The sequence below is a fragment of the Pelophylax lessonae genome (assembly GCF_965119305.1).
Source record: "Pelophylax lessonae genome assembly, chromosome: 2".
Lineage (NCBI taxonomy): Eukaryota > Metazoa > Chordata > Amphibia > Anura > Ranidae > Pelophylax > Pelophylax lessonae.
Genome location: NC_138769.1, coordinates 683,451,413 through 683,478,559, shown reverse-complemented (window position 1 = coordinate 683,478,559; position 27,147 = coordinate 683,451,413). Strand labels below are relative to the sequence as shown.

At 47.7% G+C, this 27,147-nt stretch overlaps 1 protein-coding gene across 1 annotated transcript in view; it reads right to left on the bottom strand.

The window, feature by feature from the left end:
• The window catches only part of MRE11 (MRE11 homolog, double strand break repair nuclease), a gene marked incomplete at its 3' end in the record, with an annotated part of 586,107 nt that overhangs the window by 218,905 nt on the left and 340,055 nt on the right, over positions 1-27,147 (bottom strand). The window contains exons 11-12 of the mRNA XM_082248202.1: positions 21,744-21,870; positions 18,646-18,752 (exon numbers count right to left, since the gene is read on the bottom strand). Of these exons, the coding sequence (XP_082104328.1) occupies positions 18,646-18,752; positions 21,744-21,870 (234 nt within the window). The remainder of the gene's footprint in view (positions 1-18,645; positions 18,753-21,743; positions 21,871-27,147) is intronic.

Genomic DNA, 27,147 nt, shown 5'->3' with positions numbered 1-27,147 from the left:
TTACTGGACCTTGTCAGCCTGAGCAGGAGGACCCAAGCATTCATCGTGACCAAATCTGTATGAAATATGTTTATTAAAGGCAATGTGAATGTTGCAGATTTCATTATTGGGTTTTTCTTTTCTGCACACACATATATATATATATATATATATATATATATATATATATATATACACACACACACAGTGCCTTGCAAAAGTATTCGGCCCCCTTGAACTTTGCGATCTTTTGCCACATTTCAGGCTTCAAACATAAAGATATAAAACTGTAATTTTTTGTGAAGAATCAACAACAAGTGGGACACAATCATGAAGTGGAACGAAATTTATTGGATATTTCAAACTTTCTTAACAAATAAAAAACTGAAAAATTGGGCGTGCAAAATTATTCAGCCCCCTTAAGTTAATACTTTGTAGCGCCACCTTTTGCTGCGATTACAGCTGTAAGTCGCTTGGGCTATCAGTTTTGCACATCGAGAGACTGAAATTTTTGCCCATTCCTCCTTGCAAAACAGCTTGAGCTCAGTGAGGTTGGTTGGAGAGCGTTTGTGAACAGCAGTTTTCAGTTCTTTCCACAGATTCTCGATTGGATTCAGGTCTGGACTTTGACTTGGCCATTCTAACACCTGGATATGTTTATTTGTGAACCATTCCATTGTAGATTTTGCTTTATGTTTTGAATCATTGTCTTGTTGGAAGACAAATCTCCGTCCCAGTCTCAGGTCTTTTGCAGACTCCATCAGGTTTTCTTCCAGAATGGTCCTGTATTTGGCTCCATCCATCTTCCCATCAATTTTAACCATCTTCCCTGTCCCTGCTGAAGAAAAGCAGGCCCAAACCATGATGCTGCCAACACCATGTTTGACATTGGGGATAGGGTGTTCAGGGTGATGAGCTGTGTTGCTTTTACGTCAAACATAACGTTTTGCATTGTTGCCAAAAAGTTCAATTTTGGTTTCATCTGATCAGAGCACCTTCTTCCCCATGTTTGGTGTGTCCCCCAGGTGGCTTGTGGCAAACTTTAAACAACACTTTTTATGGATATCTTTAAGAAATGGCTTTCTTCTCTCCACTCTTCCATAAAGGCTAGATTTGTGCAGTATACGACTGATTGTTGTCCTATGGACAGAGTCTCCCATCTCAGCTGTAGATCTCTGCAGTTCATCCAGAGTGATCATGGGCCTCTTGGCTGCATCTCATCAGTCTTCTCCTTGTATGAGCTGAAAGTTTAGAGAGACGGCCAGGTCTTCGTAGATTTGCAGTGGTCTGATACTCCTTCCATTTCAATATTATCGCTTGCACAGTGCTCCTTGGGATGTTTAAAGCTTGGGAAATCTTTTTGTATCCAAATCCGGCTTTAAACTTCTCCACAACAGTATCTCGGACCTGCCTGGTGTGTTCCTTGTTCTTCATGATGCTCTCTGCACTTTAAACGGACCTCTGAGAATATCACAGTGCAGGTGCATTTATACGGAGACTTGATTACACACAGGTGGATTATATTTATCATCATTATTCATTTAGTTCAACATTGGATCATTCAGAGATCCTCACTGAACTTCTGGAGAGAGTTTGCTGTACTGAAAGTAAAGGGGCTAAATAATTTTGCTCGCCCAATTTTTCAGTTTTTTATTTGTTAAAGTTTGAAATATCCAATAAATTTCATTCCACTTCATGATTGTGTTCCACTTGTTGTTGATTCTTCACAAAAATTACAGTTTTATATCTTTATGTTTGAAGCCTGAAATGTGGCAAAAGGTCGCAAAGTTCAAGGGGGGCGAATACTTTCGCAAGGCACTGTATATATATATATATATATATATATATATATATATATATATATATATATAGGTATCTGCCTATTACTGCTCTACAGTATGTGAATAGACAATTGTCTTCATCTACACGCTTTGTGTTTGATAAATTCTGTATGTTCCCAACCTAAACAATTTAATGAATATGGCATTCTCATATTCGCTTTTTATCCAATAGCACAGTTCATATTTCCTTATTATATTGTTCCATTGTCTTTGAAAAGCCTGGACCATGGTTTTTTCTTGGTACTCATTAGTTCACTCTATAAAGCTTTTGTGCTGTGAATATGTGTTAGGCCACCTCTTCATACAGACATACTGCACCTCCAATCATATTCTACCAGCAGATATTCTTCCTATTATTGTCTCACTATTTGTCCATCGGTAATTCTTGATAGTGTCTTCTATTTACTGGTGTGCAGGGAATTTCCATCTAGAATGCAGATGAACCAGGCTGCTTAAAGTGTTACTAAAACCAGAATACTGCATTCACTATATTGGGTCTCCTACAGCAGTGGTCCTCAACCCTGGCCTACAGGGGCCACTAACAGGCCAGATATTAGGTATTACCTTGGGGAGATGCAGACTAGAGTACTGCAATCACTGAGCAGCAAATGATATCACCTGGGATGTATTTCAGTTATCTTGAAAATCTGGCCTGTTAGTGGGCCCTGTAGGCCAGGGTTGAGGATCACTGTCCTACAGTACAAAGAACATGGAAATGCAATTAATTTAGTAAATATATCTGCTAAATACCTATTCTCATTAGCAGCATATAGCAGTCTCGTGACTTCTATCAGTGTCTGGTTAAAGCTTATAGGAGGAGTATTTCATTCTACTCTGACTGTCCTATGAGTCTGTAGGACCCCTGGCCCTCTGTCTGGACAGTGTTGATTGGCCCCACATGTACCCTCCCAAGGAAAACAAAAAAACAAAAAACGCTCTAGCCATACACTAAACTGAGCATGTGCAGAGAGCCCCAGAGGCTCTGTCTTATCAGGAGATTAATTGGGGACATTGGAAGGGGAGGATCAGAGAAGACAGGATCAAAAGGCTGTTTCACACAATGGGGATGATTAAGCCCTTAGGTTCCATAGTGATTATAACAAGCATGCTTTGCTGCATATACAGACAGATTTTACTGTTGTGGGTTTAGTAACACTTTAAAGATGAACTTCAGGCAAACTTTGAAATCCACAGCTGCAGTTCATTTAAAGGCGCAGTTGTACTTGCCAAAGGATTTACTGTAAATCCAGTCCTGAGATTTAGGCAGCACTGCCAGAGAAAACAACTAGCCCAGTGCCCTCATTCTCTCTCCTGTAATTTTACTAAGGTTTACATGCGTACAGCACAGACATCCTATTTTGGAATACAAGAGTCATCTTCGTCCCAGCAACGGAGGACCCTAGGTGGCTTCCTTGAGACGCTGCTTGTGTCTTAGACACAGAAAAAAACAAGACGGCTTTCTTCAGAAGCCACCTGCATCCTAGTAATGGAGGACATTAGGTGGCTTACTTGAGAAAACTGAAGACACTAGGCAGTAATATCAACTGAAGACACTAGGCATTAATATCAACTGAAGACACTAGGCGGTAATATCAACTGAAGACACTAGGCGGTAATATCAACTGAAGACACTAGGCGGTAATATCAACTGAAGACACTAGGCAGTAATATCAACTGAAGACACTAGGCGGTAATATCAACTGAAGACACTAGGCAGTAATATCAACTGAAGACACTAGGCGGTAATATCAACTGAAGACACTGGGCGGTAATATCAACTGAAGACACTAGGCGGTAATATCAACTGAAGACACTAGGCGGTAATATCAACTGAAGACACTAGGTGGTAATATCAACTGAAGACACTAGGCAGTAATATCAACTGAAGACACTAGGCAGTAATATTCGCATGCGCCCTAGCAAGATGCTTTGTGGCTTTCTTAGGAAGCCATTTGGGTCCCAGAAACAGAGGACACTAGGAGGCTTCCCTGAGTAGCCACCTGTATCCTACAATGGAGTATGGTAGGCAACAGGAGATAGGTGGCAAGAAGCTCTCATGCCACCTACCATTCTTCATTGCTAAAATGTAGGCGGCTCGAAACCGCCTAGCGTCCTAGTAAACATTAGGGAACATCTAAGTTAGTAAGTGCAGTAAATTATAGAAACATTTACATGCATGCAGCATACAGACAGCATTTTTCAGAAGATCTTACAAGCTTCTGGCAAGAAGAGCCTGCTTATTACCATACAACTGTGTCCATGAGGCTTTAGCAATTGTTAATGCATACATAACAGCATTAATTGGATTTGTTTTATATCTGTCTGAGGTTAAAGGGTGTCTCTACTGAAGGGCAGCTGAAGTTAGATAAAGTAGCATGTTTCTACTGAGCATTTCTTCATCCTAACTGAAGAAAACCCGTTTTGAGAAAATATGAAAGCTGAGTGCGCTAAACCCTCTTTTTTTTTTTTTTTTTCTTTTTTAGTCTTATTTCTTAGTACACATGCTAACCAAAAGGCTTTAGAGTTCTTGTAAAGGCAACATTTATTTTTTTATATATACCTTAATGCATTCTCTACATTAATGTAAAAGCCTTTTTAATAGAGCTGTAAAAACTTTTTTCATAGTACCTGAGCCCAGTCTTGATCCAGCACTGGACCCGTCTGCAGCAGCTCTTCCATTCTCACAGGCTTGGCCAATAGAAATGGGAGCCATTGGCTCCTGTTGCTGTCAGTCAAAACCCTGTGAACAGAGAGCAAGCTGTGATGGGGTCGAGCGGAGTGTGTCTGAATAGACTCTAACATCCCAGCTTGGGATCAAGCAGGCACAAGTGCCCCCATAGGAAAAGGCTTCTAATGGTGGGCACTCGGCAGAGGGAAAGAGCCAGAAGAGGAGCTAAGAGCACTACCGGCAAGGGACCCAAGAAGAGGAGGATCGGGGTTGCTCTGTGCAAAGCCACTGCACAGAGAAGTTAAGTATGACATGTTTATTTTTATTTTTTTAAAAAAAAGAAAGCTATACAATCACTTTACTTTTTGAGTCACTGTCCTAAAACATGCATTAAGTTTAGGAGATCTGACTGTACGTTTACTTTGCTTGCTAATTGCTTGTTTTAGATCAGTGAATCAAAGTACTGAATGCAGACACAGTAAGGCTGGGTTCACACTTGAAATATATGCGGCTGACAGCAGGGTTCTGGTGCATCCCTGTTCTCCATTTTAGGGACGAATCAGGCCTGAATTTAAGTCTGAATACCAACCTGAAATGGAGCCATGGACGCACAGAACCCCTGTGCAATCTGCTCCGATGCCGCCCCAGAGATGTGTGAACTGGCTCCATTGAGAGCCAGTCACAATCTCCTGTCATGCAAATTGGATGCCGGGAAACCCGCATCAAATTCAGATAAGTTTAAACACAGCCTGAGGCAACTTGCATATTCAGAAGGTGGTCAGTCTTTCCAGCTTCCGCATTTCTCTCACTATGGATTTTAGTTTACTGATGTAATGTAATCTTAAGAAACTCAAACACTAAATACTTTAATGACGTGTACTAACCACATACATTTAATCAAGATATATTTTTTCATGATCGTGTTCCTTCAAGAAGGGTAAACAAACTGATGGCTCTCCAGATCCCTGTACTGCTGCTGACGCAAACAAATATATGTTTTTTTCTGTAGAGATTGTATCTCTGCAGCTCTGGATGAAAGAGGCTTAGTTGCAGAGAAATTAAGATAGCAGTTTAAAATGAAATAAAAATTATAAGGACATACAGACAGCAACTGGAGGAAAATGAATATGCTTTAACCGCTGCACTAGCATGTCAAAACTGCAGGTTCAATTGGAAGTGACAGGAGCTATAACTCCTATTATGGCATGCATACACCCCTGACCACTGCCTCTGCAGCTAAAGAGGGTAACGGTAGGGGGGCGATACCACAGGGTTTTACAGCTCCACAACCACTAGTGTGAACGAGCCTATCCTTGTATAGTCCTATCCTAAAGTGACAACGTTGCTCCTTTATACATACAGTACAGTCACTGAGTGCGGTCACCCTGGGAAAGGTATTGTGCTACCTGCAAGATCACTAGTTGATAATGAGGAGGGGAAAGTCTGAAAAAGTGGTAAGCTGAAACATGTTACTTTTTGGTTCTTGAGTTTAGTTACGCTTTAGGGTGCCCACTGACAATACACTGCACATATACCCCTTTAAGGTATACTACCTTTCAAAAAATTGGATTTTTGACATACCGTAAAATCCATTTCTCTGATGTTCATTGACGGACACATCTCCTGATATTCATATCCCTGGGTTATACTGCCCCCTACAGGAGTAGGACACTAGGCAGAAAAAAAAAATTCTGGCTACACCCATGGGCAGCCCCAGGGGGTATACTCCCTCTCTCTGCTATAGCCACTCAGTTTTGTAACAAGCAGTGTCAGGAGAGGGGTGGGTGCTGTGTCCATCAATAGACATCAGAGAAATGGATTTCATGGTAAGTCAAAAATCCAATTTTCTCTTTTGTTCATTGACATACACAGCTCCTGGTATTCATAACCATTGGGATGTCCCAAAGCAGTGTTAAACATGAGGGGTGGGAAAACCCAAAAAAATTCCAAAGGCTAAACATTAGCAAACCAGGCAACAGGGGCTCAAACAAACAATGGGAGCTCACCTAAAAAAAAACAATACACCCTCAAAAAGCATCAGGTCCTCTTAAACAGTAGCCTGCAAAATCTTGCGGCCAAACAAAGCATCCAGAGATGCCAACACATCCACATTATAAAACTTTGTAAAAGTGTGCACCGATGACCGGGTAGTTGCCTTGCAAATCTATGTCACTGATGCCTGATGACGTAAGCCAAGGAGGCACTAAGCGTCCTAGTAGAGTGCGCCTTGACAGGGAAAGGAGGAACCTGACCCCTGATGGAAAAGACCTGAACTACCTTCTGTCTGATCCATCTGGAAATGGGCGCAGAGGAAGCAGACAACACTTTTCGAGGTCCATCCGTGAGCACAAATAGAGAGTCTGACTTTCTGAAAGACTCCGTAGCTGCCAGGCCTGGGACACAGGAAAGGCAACACAATGTCTTTGTTCAAATGAAAATCAGAAAAAACCTTTGGAAGGAACGACGGACAGGGGCGAAGAACCAACAAGTAAGGTGAACGACCGATAGCGCCGCCAGTTCCGACAACCTACACGCAGAAGTGGAAGCTTCTGGCCACCTTCTGAGACAACGTAAGCAGGGGAATTTCCCAATTATTTTCAAAAGGAGACTTCTGCAGAGCTGAAAGCACCAAATTAAGATCCCAAGGTGGCAACGGAGCCCTCACTGGAGGAACCAAATGTTGAACATCCTGAAAAAAGATACGCACCAGGGATTGTGTGACCAAAGGTCGTTGGAAGAAGAACGCCAAAGCCGACATCTGGCCCTTGATGAGACTCTGTTCAACCCCCTGTTGAAGGAACGTTAAGATCCGAGCCACAAGAAGGAGTGAGGAGAAACCCCAAGAGACTCACACCATGCAATGTACGTCTTCCACGTACGATGATAGATCTTCCTAGAAGTAGGTTTCTTGGGTTTCAACAGGGTAGGAATCACCAACTCAGATAAACCCCTAGCCTTCAGCACCTGGCGTTCAACAGCCAAGCCGTCAAAGCCAGTGACTGTAAAGCAGGATGGAAGATCGGTCCTTGGTGCAGAAGATACTCCCTGAAAGGAAGCTTTCAAGGAAAGTCGGCGGCCATCCGCACCAGATCGGCGTACCAAGCCCTATGAGGCCAGTCTGGAGCCACTAAGATGCCACTAAGCCACTAAGATGACCAGAATCCCTTCTGCCTCGATCCTGCGTAAAAGTCTGGGCAGAAGCTTGAGAGGAGAGAAGGCGTAATTCAGCCGATACTGACCCCATGGGGCCACCAGCGCGTTTGTGGTGCCCGCCAAAGGATCCTTTAACCGAGCCACAAACCTCTGCACCTTTCTGTTGAGCGAAGACGCCAACAAATCCCCCTCAGGAGTGCTGCACCGGAGACACAGCTGATGAAACATCTCCGGATGAAGGGACCACTCCCCGTGGTCCAACGCCTGCCAACTGAGATAACCCGCCTGCCAATTTTTCATCACGGAAATGTGTACGACGGAGAGGGCTGCAACAAACCGTTTTTCCACCTTAAAATGCCGGCTACCTCCAGAGCTGTCAGGACACTTCTTGTGCCCCCTTGATGATTTGATATAAGCCATTGCCGTGGCATTGTCCGATTGAATGCGCACTGGATAACACTCAAGAGGATCCGTCCAATGATCCGGACACAGTCTGATCGCTCAGAGTTCCAAGACATTGGTTGGTAGTTTAGACTCTTCTAGCGTCCAGATCCCCTGAGCTGAATGCTTGCCGAGGACGCTTCCCTATCCGGACAGGCTGGCATTCATGGTGACCGCTGTCCAATACAAGGTAAAGGGAGGATTTTCCCAGGCAAAAAGCTGGAGCATGAGGTCACCATAACAAGGACTCCATCGTTCCACAGATCTGATATTTCAGATACTGGGAGAGTCTTGTCTCATTTAGTTAGAATCTCCCTTTGCAGGGACCTCGTATGGAACTGTGCAAATGTAACCACCTCGAAGGTAGACACCATCAGGCTCAGCACCCGCATGCAAGTCCGGAGGGATGACCATCTGTTTGACAGCAGGAGACAAATTGCAGACTGCAATTTCTGGAGTTTGTCCAGAAGAAGCACTCTGGCTAAGGCCGAGTCCAGAGTCAGGACCAGATAATACAGCTTCATGAAGGAAACCAGAGCAGACTTCTGAAAGTTGAGAATCCAGCCGAACTACCTCAGAATCTGTATTGTGATCTCCAGGTTGTCCACCAGAGCAGAGGGAGACTCTTTTTGCAGAAGGAGATCGTCCAAGTAGCCCAGTACCACCATCCCCTGTTGGCGTAGTAAGGCTAGCATAGTGGCTAACACTTTTGTGATGACCCGAGGAACAGAGGGGAGACCAAAGGGTAAGGCCACAAACTTGCCTCTCCCACAGCAAAACGGAGAAAACACTGGTGACTGCCACATATTGGAATGTGAAGGTAGGCATCCTTGATATCGATAGAGGCAAAGAAATCTCTCTGACGCAGGGATGCCACCACCATTCGAATGGACTCTATTCTGATATTCTGTACCCGCACAAAGCAGTTTAGCGCCTTGAGGTCCAGGATTGGACGCACTTTGCCTTCCATCTTGAGGACTCTGAACAGGTTTGAATATAAAACCTGAAAATTTTCTGAAGTCGGAACTGGGACAATCACCCCTTAAAGGAACAGGTCTTGTACTGCTCAAACAGGCCCTGTAAGCAGTCTGGGGACAGGCGAAAGTTGGAACCTTGTCAGGGGACAAGAGTGAAACTTGATCTTGTAGCCAGGCCAAATTACTTTGTGGACTCACTTGCACTAGGGAAAACCAGCAAAGGCTTCCCCCCGAACCCCCCGATATGGGTGAGGGCACACCTTCATGCTGAAGGAGCCTTGTCCACGGGTCTGGAGAAGCTCGATCTTGGCTTGCCAGACCAGGTTCATTTGGATCCTCCTGAAAAGGCCCTGAAAGGCTTTGAGCCCTTGTCATTCGACCCTGAGTGACGAAAAGACTTCTTATGAGCCAAGAAGGAAGGCCTATGTCTACGACAAGGTTCCTTGCCCTTAGTAGCCTGCGGAAGAAAAACGGAATTTTTGTAAAATCTTACCTGTAAAATTCCTTTCTCTGAGTCCTCCGACAGTCGCCGCCTCCTCTAAGTCATCACTATTGGGTATTGTCCACCTATCCGTAGGAATAGCTAGGCATATAGACTTAGTCAAAAGACAAAAGGCATTAGCATATACACACCCACGGGGGCTGTCCCATCTGGTCAATACCCCCCCTGCATCACCACTCCCAACTCAGTTTGGTAGCATAGCAGTAGGTAATAAGAACCCCAAAAGAGGGGCGGGGGCGGCGACTGTCGGAGGACTCAGAGAAAGGAATTTTACAGGTAAGATTTTACAAAAATTCTGTTTTCTCTTACGTCCTCCGACAGTCGCTGTCTCCTCCATCACTATTGGGATGTCCCAAAGCAGTATAGACATGAGGGGTGGGAGACGCAACCGTAGAAAAGGCAACGCAGTACCCACATCAGAGAAAGGAATCTTACATGCACCGTAAGAACCAACTGGGCAACAGAAAAAAACAATACTCAACAGGAGCAACAGCCCAGGAAAGCAAATGCCAACAGCCAGGGACCCAGAGAAAAAATGCAAGGGTCCATCATGGCACAGCCGCACTGAGAACTTTGCGGCCAAAAGAAGCATCAGCTGATGCCAGAACGTCTACTTTGTAGAACTTGGAAAAAGTGTGCACCGACGACCAAGTCGCCGCCTTGCACACCTGGGCCACCGAGGCCCGATGCCAACAGGCCTAGGAAGTACTCAAAGACCTGGTAGAGTGCGCGTTAACAGGGAAGGGCGGAACCCGTTCCTTCAAGGCATAGGCCTGCTCAATGGTCTGTCTGATCCACTTGGCAATAGTCGCTGCCGATGCAGCCATGCCCTTCCGAGGTCCCTCAGGAAGGACAAAGAGAGAGTCCGTCTTCCGAAAGGATTCCGTAGACTTCAGGTAAACCCTGATCGCCCTGACAACATCCAAGGAATGCAAAGCAATCTCCTTTGAATGCTTAGGCTTCGTACAAAGCGAAGGCAGGACAATTTCCTCATTAAGGTGGAACTCAGTGATCACCTTGGGAAGAAAGGACGGGGGTGTTCTCAACACCACCTTATTCTTGTGAATTATCAAGTAAGGGGAGCAGCAAGACAACGCCGCCAGCTCCGACACTCTGCGAGCCAAAGTGATCGCCACAAGAAAAGCAACCTTTTTCGACAGCAGAGGCAACGATATCTCCCTGATATTTTCAAAGGGAGCACGCTGCAATGCGGACAGGACCAAGTTCAAGTCCCATGGAGGTAAAGGCTCCTTCCTGGGAGGAGCCAAATGTCGCACACCTTGAATGAATGTGCGCACCAAGGAATGAGACGCCACAGGGCGTTGGAAAAGGACTGCCAGTGCTGACACCTGGCCCATTATTGTGGCCAGCGCCAGGCGCTGATCTACTCCAGACTGGAGGATAGCCAAGATTCTGGACACCGAGTAAGAACGAGGGGAAAACCCCCTGGACTCACACCAGGTGAAGTAGGCTTTCCAGGTACGGTAATAGATCTTACCAGAGGAAGATTTCCTAGCCTTGATCAGGGTAGGGATAACCTCAGAGGATAGACCCTTGTCCTTCAAGACCTGGGTCTCAACAGCCAGGCCGTTAAAGACAGCGACTGTAAAGCAGGATGGAAGATCGGACCCTGAGACAGTAGATCTTCCCGCAGAGGCAGGCGCCACGAAGGTGCCACTGCCAGGTGAACAACGTCGGCGTACCAGGACCGGCGAGGCCAGTCCGGTGCCACCAGAATCACCATGTGCGGTTCCGAGGCCAATCTGCGAAGGAACCGGTATAGCAACTGAATCGGAGGAAAGGCGTACCTGACGATACTGATGCCAAGGGGCCACCAACGCATCCGAGGCGTCCGCCAACGGATCGTGCGTTCTTGCCACGAAGCTTTCCACCTTTCGGTTTAGCCGGGATGCGAACAGATCCACATCTGGGGATCCCCATTTCGCACACAGCATCTGAAAGACCTCCGGGTGAAGGGACCATTCCCCCTGGTCCAGGGTCTGGCGGCTCAGATAGTCGGCCTGCCAATTTTCCACACCCGGAATGTGAACTGCCGAGATCACCGGGACATGAGTCTCGGCCCAAGACAGAATGTCGGTTACCTCCCGGGCCGCTCGAGCACTCCTGGTGCCCCCCTGGTGGTTGATGTAAGCCACCGCGGTAGCATGGTCCATCTGTACACGAACAGGCAGGCCCCGGAGACGATCCGACCACTGGAAGAGACAGAGTTTTATCGCTCGTAGCTCCAGCACATTTATCGGGAGGGAGGACTCCTCCTCCGCCCAAGTGCCCTGGGCAGACAGGTTGCCCAGGACTCCACCCCAGCCCGACAGGCTGGCATCCGTGGTAACCACTGTCCACATCAACGGACGGAAGGACTTGCCTTCCGTCACCGACGGGGACTGGATCCACCAAAGAAGAGCCAATCTGGTCTGGTGTCTCAGGGAGACCTCCAGATCCAGGGACTGAGGTAGTCTGTCCCACCTGGCCAGGATCTCCGTCTGGAGAGCCCGCGTGTGGAACTGAGCAAAGGGAATTGCCTCGAAGGCCGATACCATCAACCCCAGGCCCCGCATACAGGTCCTGAGTGATGAGGACGGATTGTCCCTGAGGGACCCGAGTTCGTCCCGCAAAGTCCGGAGCTTGTCTTCCGGGAAGAACACCTTCGCCTGAGCGGAGTCCAGAATCATTCCCAGATAGGGAAGACGCCGCGATGGAGACAACGTGATGGACAGATCGCGCACTAGGTCCTGGCTGGCACGCGATCTCAGAAGCAGATCGTCCAGGTAACCCAAGACCGCAATGCCCTGAGCCCTCAGCAGGCCCAGAACCGGTAACCAAGGGTTACTTTGGTAAACACCCTTGGTGCCGAAGCGAGACCCAAAGGTAACGCCACAAACTGGTAGTGATCGTCTGCGATAGCAAACCGAAGGTACCGCTGATGACCCTCGAAAATGGGGATGTGCAGGTACGCATCCTTCAGATCTATCGAGGCCAGGAATTCTCCTGGACTTAAGGAGACCACCACCGAATGGAGAGACTCCATATGGAACTTCCGAACCCGCACAAAGCGGTTCAGCGCTTTCAGGTCCAGAATAGGATGCACTTTGCCCTCCTTTCTGGGCACAGTGAACAGATTCGAATAAAACCCCCGAAATCTGTCCCGATGAGGGACCGGGACAATCACCCCCTGGGCAAGAAGGTCCTGCACCGCTTGATGCAAGTCCTGCAAACGCCCCGGAAGCAGGTGGAGATTGGAGGGAAAGAATCTGTCCGCCGGCCTGGAAAGGAATTCGATCTTGTACCCTGATCGAACAATTTCCTGGACCCACCTGTCCGAGATCCGGAGCAGCCAAGGCTGGAGGAAACCGCACAAACGTCCCCCCACCCCAGAAATGGGTGAGGGCGCCCCTTCAGGCAGAGGCGGAGTGTCCCGCCGAGCCGGCATTGCCGGTCTTCTGCTTACCCGCCCAGGGTTTTTTCTGGTTGCCCTGGGCCTTGAAGGGCTTGCCCTTGGATTGGTTCCGAAAGGCACGAAAGGACCCCTGATTGGATCTAGGCGCAGAACCCCGCTTGCCTCGGAAAGACTTGTTCTTCGGGTTCTGGGGTAGCATAGTGCTCTTGCCCCCGTGACGCCTTTTACCAGGGTATCCAACGCCTCGCCAAAAAGGCGAGAGCCAGCATAGGGAAAATCAGCAACCGTTTTCCGCGAGGACTGGTCGGCCGACCAGCTCTTCAGCCATATCAGTCGTCGGTTAAGTACCGCGACACTCGAGAGGCGAGCCACCAAGGGAGCTTCATTCAGGGCAGCATCACACAAATACATGACTCCTTGATGGATCTGGTCCACCATTTCCAGTCGGGCAGGCGGCACGTCATCAGACACTAGGTTGCTTCTAAGCATCTTAATCCAATCAGCCACCGCCTGAGCCACCATAACAGACGCGAAAACGGGTTTGAGCAACGAACCCGCCACCGTATAGGAATGGCGGGCTAGAGACTCCAACCGCCGGTCCGTGGGATCCCGGAAAACCGGGGTATCCTCAGTAGGAACCAAGGTAGCCTTGTTCAGCACGGCCACGGTGTGATCTACCTGTGGAGGCACACACCATCGTGATTCCGTAGCCGGCGCAAAAGGATAAAGCAATTTGAACCGACTAGGTACCAGGAATGGACGTTTTAACGTGCGCCACATTTCATTAACAGTGTAATGAAATTCAGCTGGGCAGGGAAAAACCAGCACAGACTTGCGGGCCCTATGCGTCCCAAATGAGGACACAACGCCCGGAGGATTGGGCTCATTCTCCAAATGTAAGGTATCCTTAACCGAAATAATCAACTCATCCATGGTCGCCCGTTCTTCAGGTGACCCCGGGGAGGATGTATCAACACCCTCCCCCTCAGCCTCCCCCTCAGACCCCGGGGGGTCTAAGGATGAGCGGGACCCTGAAAAGGGCACGCTCGCAGCAGCAGCAGCCATATCCCCATCTGAATCAGAAGAGAGAGACAGCCTAGGCCATTTTCTCGCAGCCCGTTTAGACATCAGCATTTCCATATTTGCCACTAAAGTCGCAACTACAGCAGCCAGATCAGGTCGCAGCGGCGCCACAGGAGAACTGGGGCCCCCCACTAAAGCTGGAGGAAACTTGCTTTCCTGAGAATCCATGGCTCAAGATAATAAAAAAAAAACTACAGTGCAAAAAAGTAGTGTACTGTCCCCTTGAATAGCGTTGCGGAGTGCGCAGCCCACCGCTACTGTCACAGCTATGAAGACCCCCAAAAGGAGAAAGAAAACTGAGCCAGAAGCAGTATACAGAAGAAGACAGAGAGATAAACTGCAGAGCCCGCAGATCGTTGCTACCTGTGTCCTTGCTGCCTGAGAGGAAAAGGAAATGCTGCTGGAGGGGGCTGGCTATAAGCCAGACCCCAGGGAAAATGGCTGCCCCATAGGGATGCATAGGAGGCTACACCAAGATGGCCGCCGACATGCGGCCGAACCGATCGTTCTACCGCCCACAAAATGGCGGCGGATGGCGCCAAAGTGACCTGTATACTCGCCCCAGAGGGGCCATATCTGTGTGCATAGTAAAAACATGGCGGACCGCGCGAATATACCCCCGCAGCGGTCGCCGCACAACACACAAGTCTGTACCCCCAAACATGCACCTAAGGTGACACAGGGACAGGGACCCCCAGCAAACATACAGATCTGCACAAAGCGAACCCCGCAGGGATCGCACAGGGAGTCACACAGGCACAGACATGGGGACACACAGCAACACAGACTGCTACCCCAGGCAGAGGCCCCACACAGAAAAGTACTTACCTGTACCCGATGGCGTGGGGAGCCTCCATGCACGGATAAACCTCCGTCCTCTTCTGACAGGGAGTGCCGTGAGCCAGGGACATGACACTGCAGCACCGCAGACGAGTCCTGTGAGGTAGCCACCTCACGGCTGCATCCCTGCAGCGAACAGGGATGGGTCGTTCTTAATGCCAGGGCGAACCATAGCTGAACGCTCGATGGCGGGCTGGGGGTCCATCTGACCCTCTGTGCCCTGGAGAACCAGGGCGGCCAGTCCGAATCCCAGCACCGCATGATCCATCTTCATCCGAAGAATAAACACTAAAGCTGACAAAATAAACAGCTAGTAAAGTGAGAGAAAAAACTGACATTTAAAAAGAAAATCAAATAAAAGATTTAGGAAGGCTGAGACTGAAGCCCCAGCACAAGGTAGCCTGACTATTCCTGATGCTAGGCAAACTAAAACTGAGTTGGGAGTGGTGATGCAGGGGGGGTATTGACCAGATGGGACAGCCCCCGTGGGTGTGTATATGCTAATGCGTTTTGTCTTTTGACTAAGTCTATATGCCTAGCTATTCCTACGGATAGGTGGACAATACCCAATAGTGATGACTTAGAGGAGGCGGCGACTGTCGGAGGACGTAAGAGAAAGTACTCTTCTCCCCCTGTGAGACCTTTAATGATATCATCCAGGCAATCTCCTTGGAAAGGAAGATCAGTCAAGGCCTTTTTTGAAGATTGAGCTGCACTTGAGCAAAAAGACATGCCGAAGGACCACTGCCAAAACTAGGCGAGCCATCAGGGGAGCCGCATCGAAAGAGGCATCACAGATAAACAGCAGCCCCTGGACCAGCTGGTCCACCAGCTCCGCTGTTCCCCCTCCAGGTCACGGCATAAGAGCTTAGCCTACTCGGTCAGAGATTGCGACATTAGGGCAATGGTGAATACCTGCCTCTTTTCTGAACCAGGCAGGGTGTACATATGGTGGGCCACAGCCTCTGCCTTCTGGTCAGCTGGATCCTTAAAGGCCGGGGACTCTTCAACCGGAATCATGGTTGCGTTGTTTAATCTGGAAACCGAAGGGTCCACCACCAGTGGCACAGTACACTTCTTAAGAAGGGACTCTTCATAGGGGTAACGCCTAGCAAAGTGCTTAAGCACCCAAAAATGACTCTTTGGAGAAAATTATGTCAAAATAGGCAGGGAAAGGAAACACCTTTGCCGCTCTGGATCACTTGTGAGTGCCAAAGAGTACCTGCGCCTCTGTCGCAGCTTCAGCTGCGTCTTCCATCTTCAGGGTCTCACGTACAAATAAAATCAGTGCATTTACCAGTGCCTTGTCGTGCGCATATACAGACGTGGAGGAATCATCCTCACTTTCAGAGGATTCCAGGCGTGTGGTTGCAGACCCAGCAGGGTGACAAACGTCCGCGACGGCCGAATCAGATTCAGGAACTGATGAGACAGATGAGGCAGGGGAAGGCGAAGGGCGCTTTTTGCTAGCTTGTCACCCGCAAGCCACCTGTCAGTGCATGGATGGATGGTTGGGACCCAGAGGGCCCCGCAGTCTCAGAGAGGGGATCAGGTGGGGAAATGTGTTCCAAAGACTCCATGAGTCACCAGGGGGACCCCACAAAAATGTGTAAAACACTGCTAAGGGACAACCATCACCGCGCTGGCAGCACCACCCAGTTGCCAGGCACAAAGCACCAAGCGATCCTCAGCAAAAAGAGAGAGGACTCCACCAGACTCATCACCCACAGAGACAAGCACCTGCAGCCACCAGGATAATCTGCACTACACATGCAGGGATCAAGAAGTAAAATGATCCAGGAGTCAGCACCGGGGGATGAGGAAGGTCTCCCACTGCCAAAATCGCTGCCCACGGGGCTTTACTGTCATGGCTGCCGCTATTTTTAATGGCAAACAACAGCAAAATGGCCGCCGGACTACGCAAACATTGCCGCCGTGTATAGAACACACAGGCTACAACAAAATGGCGGCACCACGAGGCATACAGGGACCCAGGATTGGGAGACCAGGCCTCAAGGACAGATCCTTGGAGGGGCTTCCACCAGGTAACCCCCCCTCCCCACACAGTCGATTGTCCAGTCGCCGGCAGCGCACCCCCCCCTCACCGGCCCCCATTGCCAGTCAGCAGGATGAGGGACTCGGCAAGGGGGGTGCCTGCAGGAAGGAGGGGAACCCGGGGGTCCAACTGTCCCAAGGAGGGGCCCATGTCCACCACAAAACCCTCCAGGGGGAGAGGGAGGGACAGCTACTCACCATACCAGGAACCAGGCGGGCACAGCTCTAGACAGAACCCCTCTCCATCTAAATGGGGGGCTGTTGGCCAGGAGGAATGCTGTGACTCGGGCCTAGACCCCGGTCATATGCGACCTAGTGAGGAATTTAACTCGCAGGCCACCCCCGTCCAGTGGGGCTACGTCGTGGTCGACCTAGCACGGAGCTGAGGTCTACGCAAGCTCACTGGCCAGACTTGGGTGACCACTGGATCTAGAACATCCAAGCCTGTCGCCCAGTCCGGCAGTTAATCGTAGATCTCACAGGAATAACCCAGGAGAAAAAAATTCTATCTAAAAAGAAAACAATTTGCCAGGACCAAAGATCCCAGCAAGGAACTAGGTCCTTACTCCTGACTAGGCAGGCAGTGGCTATAGCAGAGAGTGGGGGTATACTCCCTGAGAGTGTACATGGGTGTAGCCAGAATTTTTTTCTGCCTAGTGTCCTACTACTGTAGGGGGCAGTATAACCCAATGGTTATGAATACCAGGAGCTGTGTCCGTCAATGAACGAAAGAGAAATAATGTTTAGGCTTAACATATTTTACACATATATACATTTTAAAGATTTATACGGTACTGTGAAAAGGAATGTTTTCAGAAATCCAAATCAAATCAATATTTGGTGTGACCACCCTTTGCCTTCAAAACCGCATCATAGTTGAGTCACTTAGCCCTGTTTTCATGTCCTGCGCATGAAAACATAGGCTGGGGTGAAGACAAATGACAGCTGGTAATGTGGACGGATGAGTCAAAATGTGAAATATTTAGCTGAAGCAGGAGGCAGTTTGTTTGCGCAAGGGCTGGGGAACGGTACAATAAGGAGTGTCTGCAGGCAACAGTGATGCATGGTTGAGGTTCCTTGCAAGTTTGGGGCTGCGTTTCTGAAAATGGATTTGGAGAATTAGTCAGGATCAAAGGTGTCCTCAACGATGAGGAGAAATACGGGCGGATATTTATCCATCATGACATACGTTCAGAGAGGCGTGTGATTGGCCCCAAATTTATTCTGCAGCAGGTCAAGGAACCCAAACATACAACCAATGTCATTAAGAACTATCTTCAGCGCAAAGAAGAACAAGGAGTTCTGGAAGTGATGGTTTGGCCCCCACTAAGCCCTGATCTAAACATTATCGAGTCTGTCTGGGATTACATGAAGAGACAGAAGGCAGCCTATATCCACAGAAGATCTGTGCTTAGTTCTCCAAGATGTGTGGAACAACCTGCCTTCCGTGTGCCTTCAAAGACTGTGTGCAAATGTATCTAGAATTGACGCTGGTTTCAAGGCAAAAGGTGGTCATACCAAATATGGATTTGATTTGGATTTCTCTTCTGTTTTTTTACTTTCCATTTTGTTAATTGACAAAAATAAACTAACCACATTATATTTCTGAAAGCATTCCTTTTTACAGCATTTTTTTACACCTGCCTAAGTCTTTTGCACATTCCTGTATATATAAAATACATCACATTTACCTTCTCAGCGGTCTGAAAATATTGTTTCACCAGATCCTCCACCCGAAGCGTAGTGAGCTCTGAGGACTGCCTGCCTTCAATTTTCCCAAAATTAATTACAATGTTATCTGCAAAGAAAATTGAGATGCTTACCACATAGAAAATTCAGAGACGGTGTAATGTGCTCACATCCCAGCTAGACATACATGGCTTTAAAAATGACACTCTGCATGAGCTTCACATATCAAAGTGATATTACATGTGCTGAGGCTCCGTTTCCACTGCCGCGGCTACGAAGTCGTGCTACTTCTAGCACGACTTCGTAGCGAAAGTAAACTGCGGCTTTCAGTGCGACTTGTCCCTCATTATAGAGGGAAGTCGCACTGAAGCCGGCTCAAAAGTAGTGCACAAACTACTTTTGAAGTCGCCGCAACTGAAGTCGCGGCAGTGGAAACGGGCCGAATTGAAATCAATGGCTTTTGACTTGCTGTGTGACTTGACATGTGTCAAGTCGCACATCAAGTCGCACTAGTGGAAACCGGCCCTAAGGAAGCGCAGAGCTAATGTCACATTAAGCAGCTACAAATCATACATCAAAAACCACACCTGGCATCCACACACTCACAGGCAACGCAATATCATCCAGAAGATTTAATGTTTCAATTATAAATTATTAGAAACCAGCCTTTCCATACAGTTGAAAACATATCCAGGAGATGAATAAAAAAGTAAAAACAATTACAAGGTCAAACCAAGACATGTAGTATTACAAAAGAGCCCACTACATCATGGAAGCACTAAAGTGATTTTTTGTTAAAAATAACAAACATGTTATACTGTAAAGTGGTTTTGCACAGAGCAGCCCAGATCCTTCTCTTCTCGGGTCCCACGCCGGCGCTCCTGGCCTCTCCCTCCTGTTGTGTACCCCCACAGCATGCAGCTTGCTATGGGGGGCACCTGAGCCGAGCCGTAGCTCCCTGTGTCCATTCAGACACAGAGCTGTTGCCCGGCTCCACCCCCTTTCTCTCCTCATTGGCTTACTGACTTTGATTGACAGCAGCTGGAACCAATGGTGCCATGCTGACATCTCACACATTGAGGAAGGAGAGTCTCGGGCGGTTGTGACACTCCTGCAACATCGCTGGATCGAGATGGGCTCTGGTAAGTATTAGGGAGGGGGCTGCTGCACACTGAAGGCTTTTTATATTAATGCATAGAATGCATCAAGATAAAAAAAACCTTCTGACTTTACGACCACGCTAGCGGTACGGGAACTTCACGTCTTATCCCTAGAACTAAATTGTGTCATGCTGCTATCTGCTGGACGCTTTGTATTTTCTCACTGAATAAAAGGCTTCCCCTGATTGGCTAAGCTAGACATTTTAATGTCAGACACCCGCCTCTCCATCTCAGCCAATCATAGGAAGCCTTGAATTCATTCAGAACAAAAAACAAGGCTTCAGGCGAAAGACTGGGCAGCGCCAAGACTGACTCGATTTTGTTCTGAGAACAGGACAGGAAAACCTCATACAGATGCTACCACACAGCACTGTATAGTGTATTGAGCTGATGCTTCAGGGAATAGTTTGTTTAGGCCAGCTTGAGCCAAACAAACTACTGGCGAAAGAACCTAGAGGAGGAGGTTTGGGGACGCACGACCAGCAGGACAGGTAATTATAATTATCCTATTTTTTTTTTTTTTTTATGGAAAGCACTTTTTTATATTGCTTTAAGGACAATCAGTGGAGCTATGAATATAAGCACATTATGACACTGTGGTCAACTGTGCAGCCAGAACAACTTGGGCAGAGACACCTCTCAGGCTTGTTCACCTTGCTACAAAATCTTGAGCCCAGGCATGTAGACTTTCTATCTACAAGATATGGCCAAAAGTTTGTGGACACCTGACTATCACACCTGTATGAGCTTGTTGGACCCCTAATTCCAAAACCATGGAAATCTGGGTAGGCAGTCAACAAGATTATAGCGTGTGTCTGTGGGAATTTGTGCCCATTCTGCCAAAAGAGCAATTGTAACATAAGGTAATGGTGATGGAAGAGAAGACAAGGATTGCAGACAGGGGGGGGCGGATAAAAAGCAATTCCAATCTGTAATAGAGGGAAGCGCATGCAGACCTCGGGCAATATCGCTTTATTATAGGACAAACGGTACAGTACCCGTGTTGAACCCTCCACTCCGTAGCCCCTTACTGCTTGTGGCTTCGGCTGAGGCTCTCCTGTGTAGCGGTGGACGATGGCGGACTGGTGCGCAGGCGCACTGGTACCGACACATAGTGACCCGACGGTGGAGCCGTAAACAGGAAGTAGGGGAGAGCGGGGTCACAGCGGCGGGAGCCACAGGAAAGGAGACCGGAGTGATACTATCTGGAGGGACGGGAGGAGCGAGGAGCTTCTGTTAAGATGCCGATATGCGTTTGCAAAGAAGAAAATATGTGAGTGCATTTTAACTGTACTGTACCGTTTGTCCTATAATAAAGCGATATTGCCCGAGGTCTGCGTGCGCTTCCCTCTATTACAGATTGGAATTGATTTTTATCCCCCCCCCCCGCCCCCAGTGGAGTGCGAGAGGAGCTGCAGTGACCAGGACATATCTGCTAAAAGGCATACATCCAGTAGGAAGTGGACACATGGACAGTGCCATAGGCTGGTGAAGTATTTCCCCATGTAAATGTTGTTAATCAGCATGTGCAGGGGTTGTTCTTATTGATTGAAGGATTGCAGTTGGCATTTCAGTTCATACTAAAGGTGTTTAGTAGGCTTGAGTTCAGGGCCCTCTGCAATTCACCAGAGTACCTTCACACCAAACCATGTCTTTATGGATCTGGCTTTGTGTACAGGTGCACAGTCATGATGAAACAGAAAAGGGTGTTTTCCAAACTGTTACCACAGCACTGGAAGTGCACATTGTCTAAATTATCTTTGAAAAGCTGCATGTAGACTTGAAAAGAGATCAGCTTTCTACAGGAGAACCTAACTTTACTTTCTACCCAACGCCAAAGCAGCAAAATCAGGAGTCATGATTGGTGAAGTATTAATTTAATACAAGTATATCAGAAGCTGTTTTTACTTACAAATGCATAATTGGGCAAATAAACTAACCTTTCTTATCCTTCTGCTCCTTGTGTCTGAAAAAATGTATTATATCTTTAGGATTGGCTGTCTTTTCCACAAACTTCTGGCTAAATCGAAGAGTATTGAATGGTTCAAATCCACCAGTGTAATCCACCTAGAAAGGAAAGTGGAGCTTTTTGTAACTTTTCAAGTCTGCATAAATACATTTTTAACATGTCATAATATACAGCAAAATCTTAAATTGTTTGTTACCCCATCATTTCATACTCCTGATATGTGCCTGCTGTACCATGTACTTGTATGAGAAAATATCCTGTTCTCTTTGTATTGCTTCCTTTATGTGAAATCCCTGGTGTTCCTGTCAGTCCCTCTGCTTTCCTAATAAAAACTGGCCACAAAGGAAAGCACAGCATGGCCTGTTCTCTAGCTATGCTGGGAACTCAGTGTACTCTCCTCCAATGATCAGACTTGTCCTAACATGACCCCCCTCACTTGCACAGTCTTTCACTGGGAAGCTCAGTGTGCTGCTGCTTCTCCTTCTACCAGCTCTTATGCAACTGAGAACAGAGGAAACAGAGGGAATGTGATCACTTAAAAAAGTGATAAAAATATATATATATATTTTTTTTTAAATCTACACACAAATGTTTTACCTTATATATCAAACAGAGTGGGTTGATTTACAAGGTGATCGTTTACAACCACATTGATTTTCCTAAAAGCTTTACTCTCCCATTAAAAAACATTGAACTTTACTCAGGTGACTTTGCCTAGAGTAAGATAATGTCATTAGCCTGCTATAGGCAGGGGGAAGCATCTACTCTCCCCAAATAATCACTGAGACTTTACTCTAACTTTAGAGCAAGCCAAAAAGGTGAGAGCCTTCAGCAGAGGCCTGATCAGTGACAGACATGTAAAGACAGCCAAAAATTGCACAGGCACCAGCATTCACATGACTGTTGCGCAGTCCAGTACGTAGATGCTGTAATGGGATGATGCCTTACATCACATCGCACCACCCTTTCCTTGTGCTGCTGCCAAGAATAAGCTGGGAGTGGAGATGAATGAGGGAGCTGCGATGGCCACATGAAATGGCCTGGAGGGCGAGATTCAGCCCGCGGTCCTTGTGTTTGACACATGTGGCTTAGATACAGTAAATTATATTTCTAGGTCTTCAGTTCTTACGTGGTTTCTGCGCCGGCTTCCCATATTCTCCCAAAGCTTGTAAAAGCTCCAAATGCTATTTTTAACCACAATCTAAAAACATGCGAGTAGAATAAATAGGCCCCCCGTGAAAACAGGAAACTCTTTACGCTTATTCACAGAGGGAGGCTCAGCTATAATTCGCCATGAAACCCAACAGCTGTGTGAAGCTGGCTTCTTATCGGACGTTCGCTGTACTCTGGCAGATTAGATGTGAGACGAGGATAAGTTATAGGCGGAAACAGTAAAGAATGGGAATCTACAGGTTACTCTAAAACCGGATCAGAAAGATTCACACAGTCATGAACCCTTACATAAAATGAATAAACTGTGGGCTAGAACCCACTGAAAAGGTGCTTAAAGCTGATCTCAAGGCAAATATAACATTTACTACTTAAAGTGGCTCTTCAGTCGTTTTTTCATCTTTCCATCTATTAAGTCTTCTGCCCTTGTTTTACCTTTGGATAGTAAAACATTTTTTTCTGCCAGTAAATACCTTATACAGCCCACTTCCTCTTTCTTATCTGATAATTACATGTCAAAATCAGATAAATCGCATCAATTGAAAAGATAAATCAAAAGTGCAAGGTGCTAGTCCATTAAAGTGATTTCAAGTGAATAAACAGTCTTTAAAGTGCCAAAATAAGTGCAGCTGACACCAGCGGCGCATGCGCCGGAGTGACGTCATCGCGGCTCCGGCCACTCACAGCGCCGGAGACACTGAACCCGGAAGAGACGTGGAGGGAAGATGTCAGCTCCCTCAGCGGTGTCCAGGTGACCATAGTCGTTTTCCTGGCAGCAGATGGCTCTACGGGAATGACAGGTGGCGAGATATATGTCTGGTTGTTCTTGGTGTTGAAGTGGTCAGGACCCCCCTGTGATATTTTGCTGATATGTTACATGCACAGTCCAAAAGAAAGGAACATTACCCAAACATATGGAAATTTGCCAACAAATTGGAATATCCACAGTATCAACAAAAGTAACTACACCCCTCATATTTTTGTAAATATTTTATTATATCTTTTCATGAGACGACACTGAAGAAATTACACTTTGCTACAACGTAAAGTAGTGAGTGTACAGCTTGTATAAAAGAGTAAATTTGCTGTCCCCTCAAAATAACTCAACACACAGCCATTAATGTCTATACTGCTGGCAACATAAGTGAGTACACCCCCTAAGTGACAATGTCCAAATTGGGCCCAATTGGATATTTTCCCTCCCCACTGTCATGTGACCCATTAGTGTTACAAGGTCTCAGGTGTGTTAAATTTAGTGTTATCTCTCTCACACTGGTCACTGGAAGTTCAACAGGGAATATGATATTAATGTTCAAATTCTGTACTGGCGACCCTAGAAGAGGGAACAAACTATTCAGTGAAAGGGAAAACAAAAGGACTCATGGGCATTCGTTAAAATTAGAAGAGAAGCAGTTTAACCTTAAACTGCGTAAAGGGTTCTATACCGACAGAGCAGCAAGAATATAGAACTCTCTTCCACAAGCAGTGGAATCAGCAAGAGCATTAGATGGGCACCTTAACAACCCACAACATACAGGGGTACTCAAGGTACTATTGCCATAAACACACACACTCATCATAGGTTGAACTGGATGGACTGGTGTCTTTTTTCAACCTCACTAACTATGTAACATGGCGCCTTATGGCAAATAACTCTGAGGATCTGAAAAAAAAAAAAACTGAATTTTTGTAAAATCTTACCTGTAAAATTCCTTTCTCTGAGTCCTCCGACAGTCGCCGCCATCTTCATATTCGTCACAATGGGGTATTAGACTTTAGGAGTAGCTAGGCAACAGAATATGTTAATATTAAAGCTTTTAACATATCCCACCCCCAGGGGGTGGTCCCCTCAGTCAATACCCTCCTACTTCCTGTATCCATACCTCAGTTTCAGTGGAATAGCAGTAGAGTATACAACCAAACCCCAAAGAGGGGCGGGGGCGGCGACTGTCGGAGGACTCAGAGAAAGGAATTTTACAGGTAAGATTTTACAAAAATTCAGTTTTCTCTTACGTCCTCCGACAGTCGCCGCCATCTTCATATTCGTCACAATGGGGACGTCCCAAAGCAGTGCAAACATGAGGGGTGGGAAACGCAGCCGCGCCTAAGGCAACGCAGTCTCCACATCAAAGAAAGGAACCTTACCAAAGGAAGGAAACCAGCTGGGCAACATGAGAAAAAAACTTGCTCAACAGGAGCAATAACCCAGGAGAAAAACAAATAACCTAGGGATAAAAACATATCCCAAACAGCCAAGGAGCCCAAAACAAGGGGCTCTAAGGAACCGCCGCACTAAGAACCTTGCGGCCAAAGGAAGCATCTGCCGATGCCTGAACATCCACTCTGTAGAATTTTGTGAAGGTGTGCACGGTCGACCAAGTCGCCGCCTTACACACCTGGGCCACAGAAGCCCCATGACGACAGGCCCAAGACGTACTCAGAGATCTGGTAGAGTGCGCCTTCACCGGCACAGGGGGAACTTTCCCCTTCAAAGCATAGGCCTGTTCAATGGTCTGTCTGATCCATTTGGCGATGGTAGAAGCCGACGCCGCCATGCCCTTCCGAGGGCCCTCTGAAAGGACAAACAAAGAATCCTACTTGCGGAAAGATTCAGTCGATTTCAGGTAAACCCTAATCGCCCGAACAACATCCAAGGAATGCAACTCCACCTCCTTCGGATGTTTAGGCTTCGCGCAGAGCGAAGGCAAGACAATGTCCTCATTGAGGTGAAAATCTGAAACCCTCTTCGGAAGAAAAGAAGGGTTAGGTCGCAAGACCACCTTATCCAGGTGAATGACCAGATACGGAGACTTGCAGGACAAAGCTGCCAGCTCCGACACTCTGCGAGCCGAAGTGATCGCCACCAAAAAGGCGACCTTCTTGGACAACATGGACAACGAGATCTTCCTGATCTGTTCAAAAGGAGCATGTTGTAACACGGACAGAACAAGATTCAAGTCCCAAGGAGGCAGCGGTTCCCTCCTAGGAGGGACCAGATGTCGCACCCCTTGAACAAAAGTACTAACCAAGGAGTTAGACGCCACAGGACGTTGAAAAAGAACGGCCAGCGCAGACACCTGACCCTTGATCGTAGCCAGCGCCAAACGCTGGTCGACACCCGTTTGAAGGAAGGATAACACCCTAGACACCGAGTATGTGCGAGGTGAAAACCTCCTGGACTCACACCAGGCAAAATAGGCCTTCCAAGTACGGTAATAGACCTTCCCCGAGGAAGATTTCCTCGCGTTAATCAAAGTGTGAATGACCTCATGGGAGAGACCCCTATCCTTCAGGACCTCGGTTTCAACAGCCAGGCCGTCAAAGCCAGCGACTGTAAAGCAGGATGGAATATCGGCCCTTGAGACAGGAGATCTTCTCGAAGAGGCAGACGCCACGGAACGTCGACCGCCAGATTCAAGAGGTCTGCGTACCAGGACCGGCGAGGCCAGTCCGGCGCCACAAGAATCACCGTGTGCGGTTCCGAGTTCAACCTGCGAAGGAACCTGGACAGCAATTGAATCGGTGGAAACGCATACATCAGTCGGTACTGATGCCACGGAGCTACCAACGCGTCTGACACGTCTGCCCGAGGATCGCGCGTCCTTGCCACGAACCTTTTCACCTTGTTGTTCAGACGAGACGCGAACAGGTCTACCTCCGGAAGACCCCACTTCGCGCACAACATCTGGAAGACATCCGGGTGGAGGGACCATTCCCCCTGGTCCAGGGTCTGGCGGCTCAGATAATCCGCCTGCCAGTTCTCCACCCCCGGAATGTGGACCGCCGATATCGCCGGGACGTGTGTCTCGGCCCAAGACAGAATGTCGGCCACTTCCCGAGCCGCTCGGGCACTCCTGGTGCCCCCTTGGTGATTGATGTAAGCCACCGCCGTGGCATTGTCCGTCTGCACCCGAACCGGACAGCCTTGCAGCCTGTCCGTCCAACGTCGAAGGCAGAGAAATATTGCACGCAACTCCAGAATGTTGATCAGAAGGGAGGATTCCTCCTCCGACCAAGTTCCCTGGGCGGACAGAACTCCCAGAACACCACCCCAGCCCAACAGGCTGGCATCCGTGGTGATCACCGTCCACGAAAAAGGACGAAAAGACTTGCCCCCCGACACCGCCGGGGACTGGAGCCACCACAGAAGATCCCTTCTGGTGCGATGGCTCAACTAAATCTGGAGATCCAGAGATTGCGGTCGC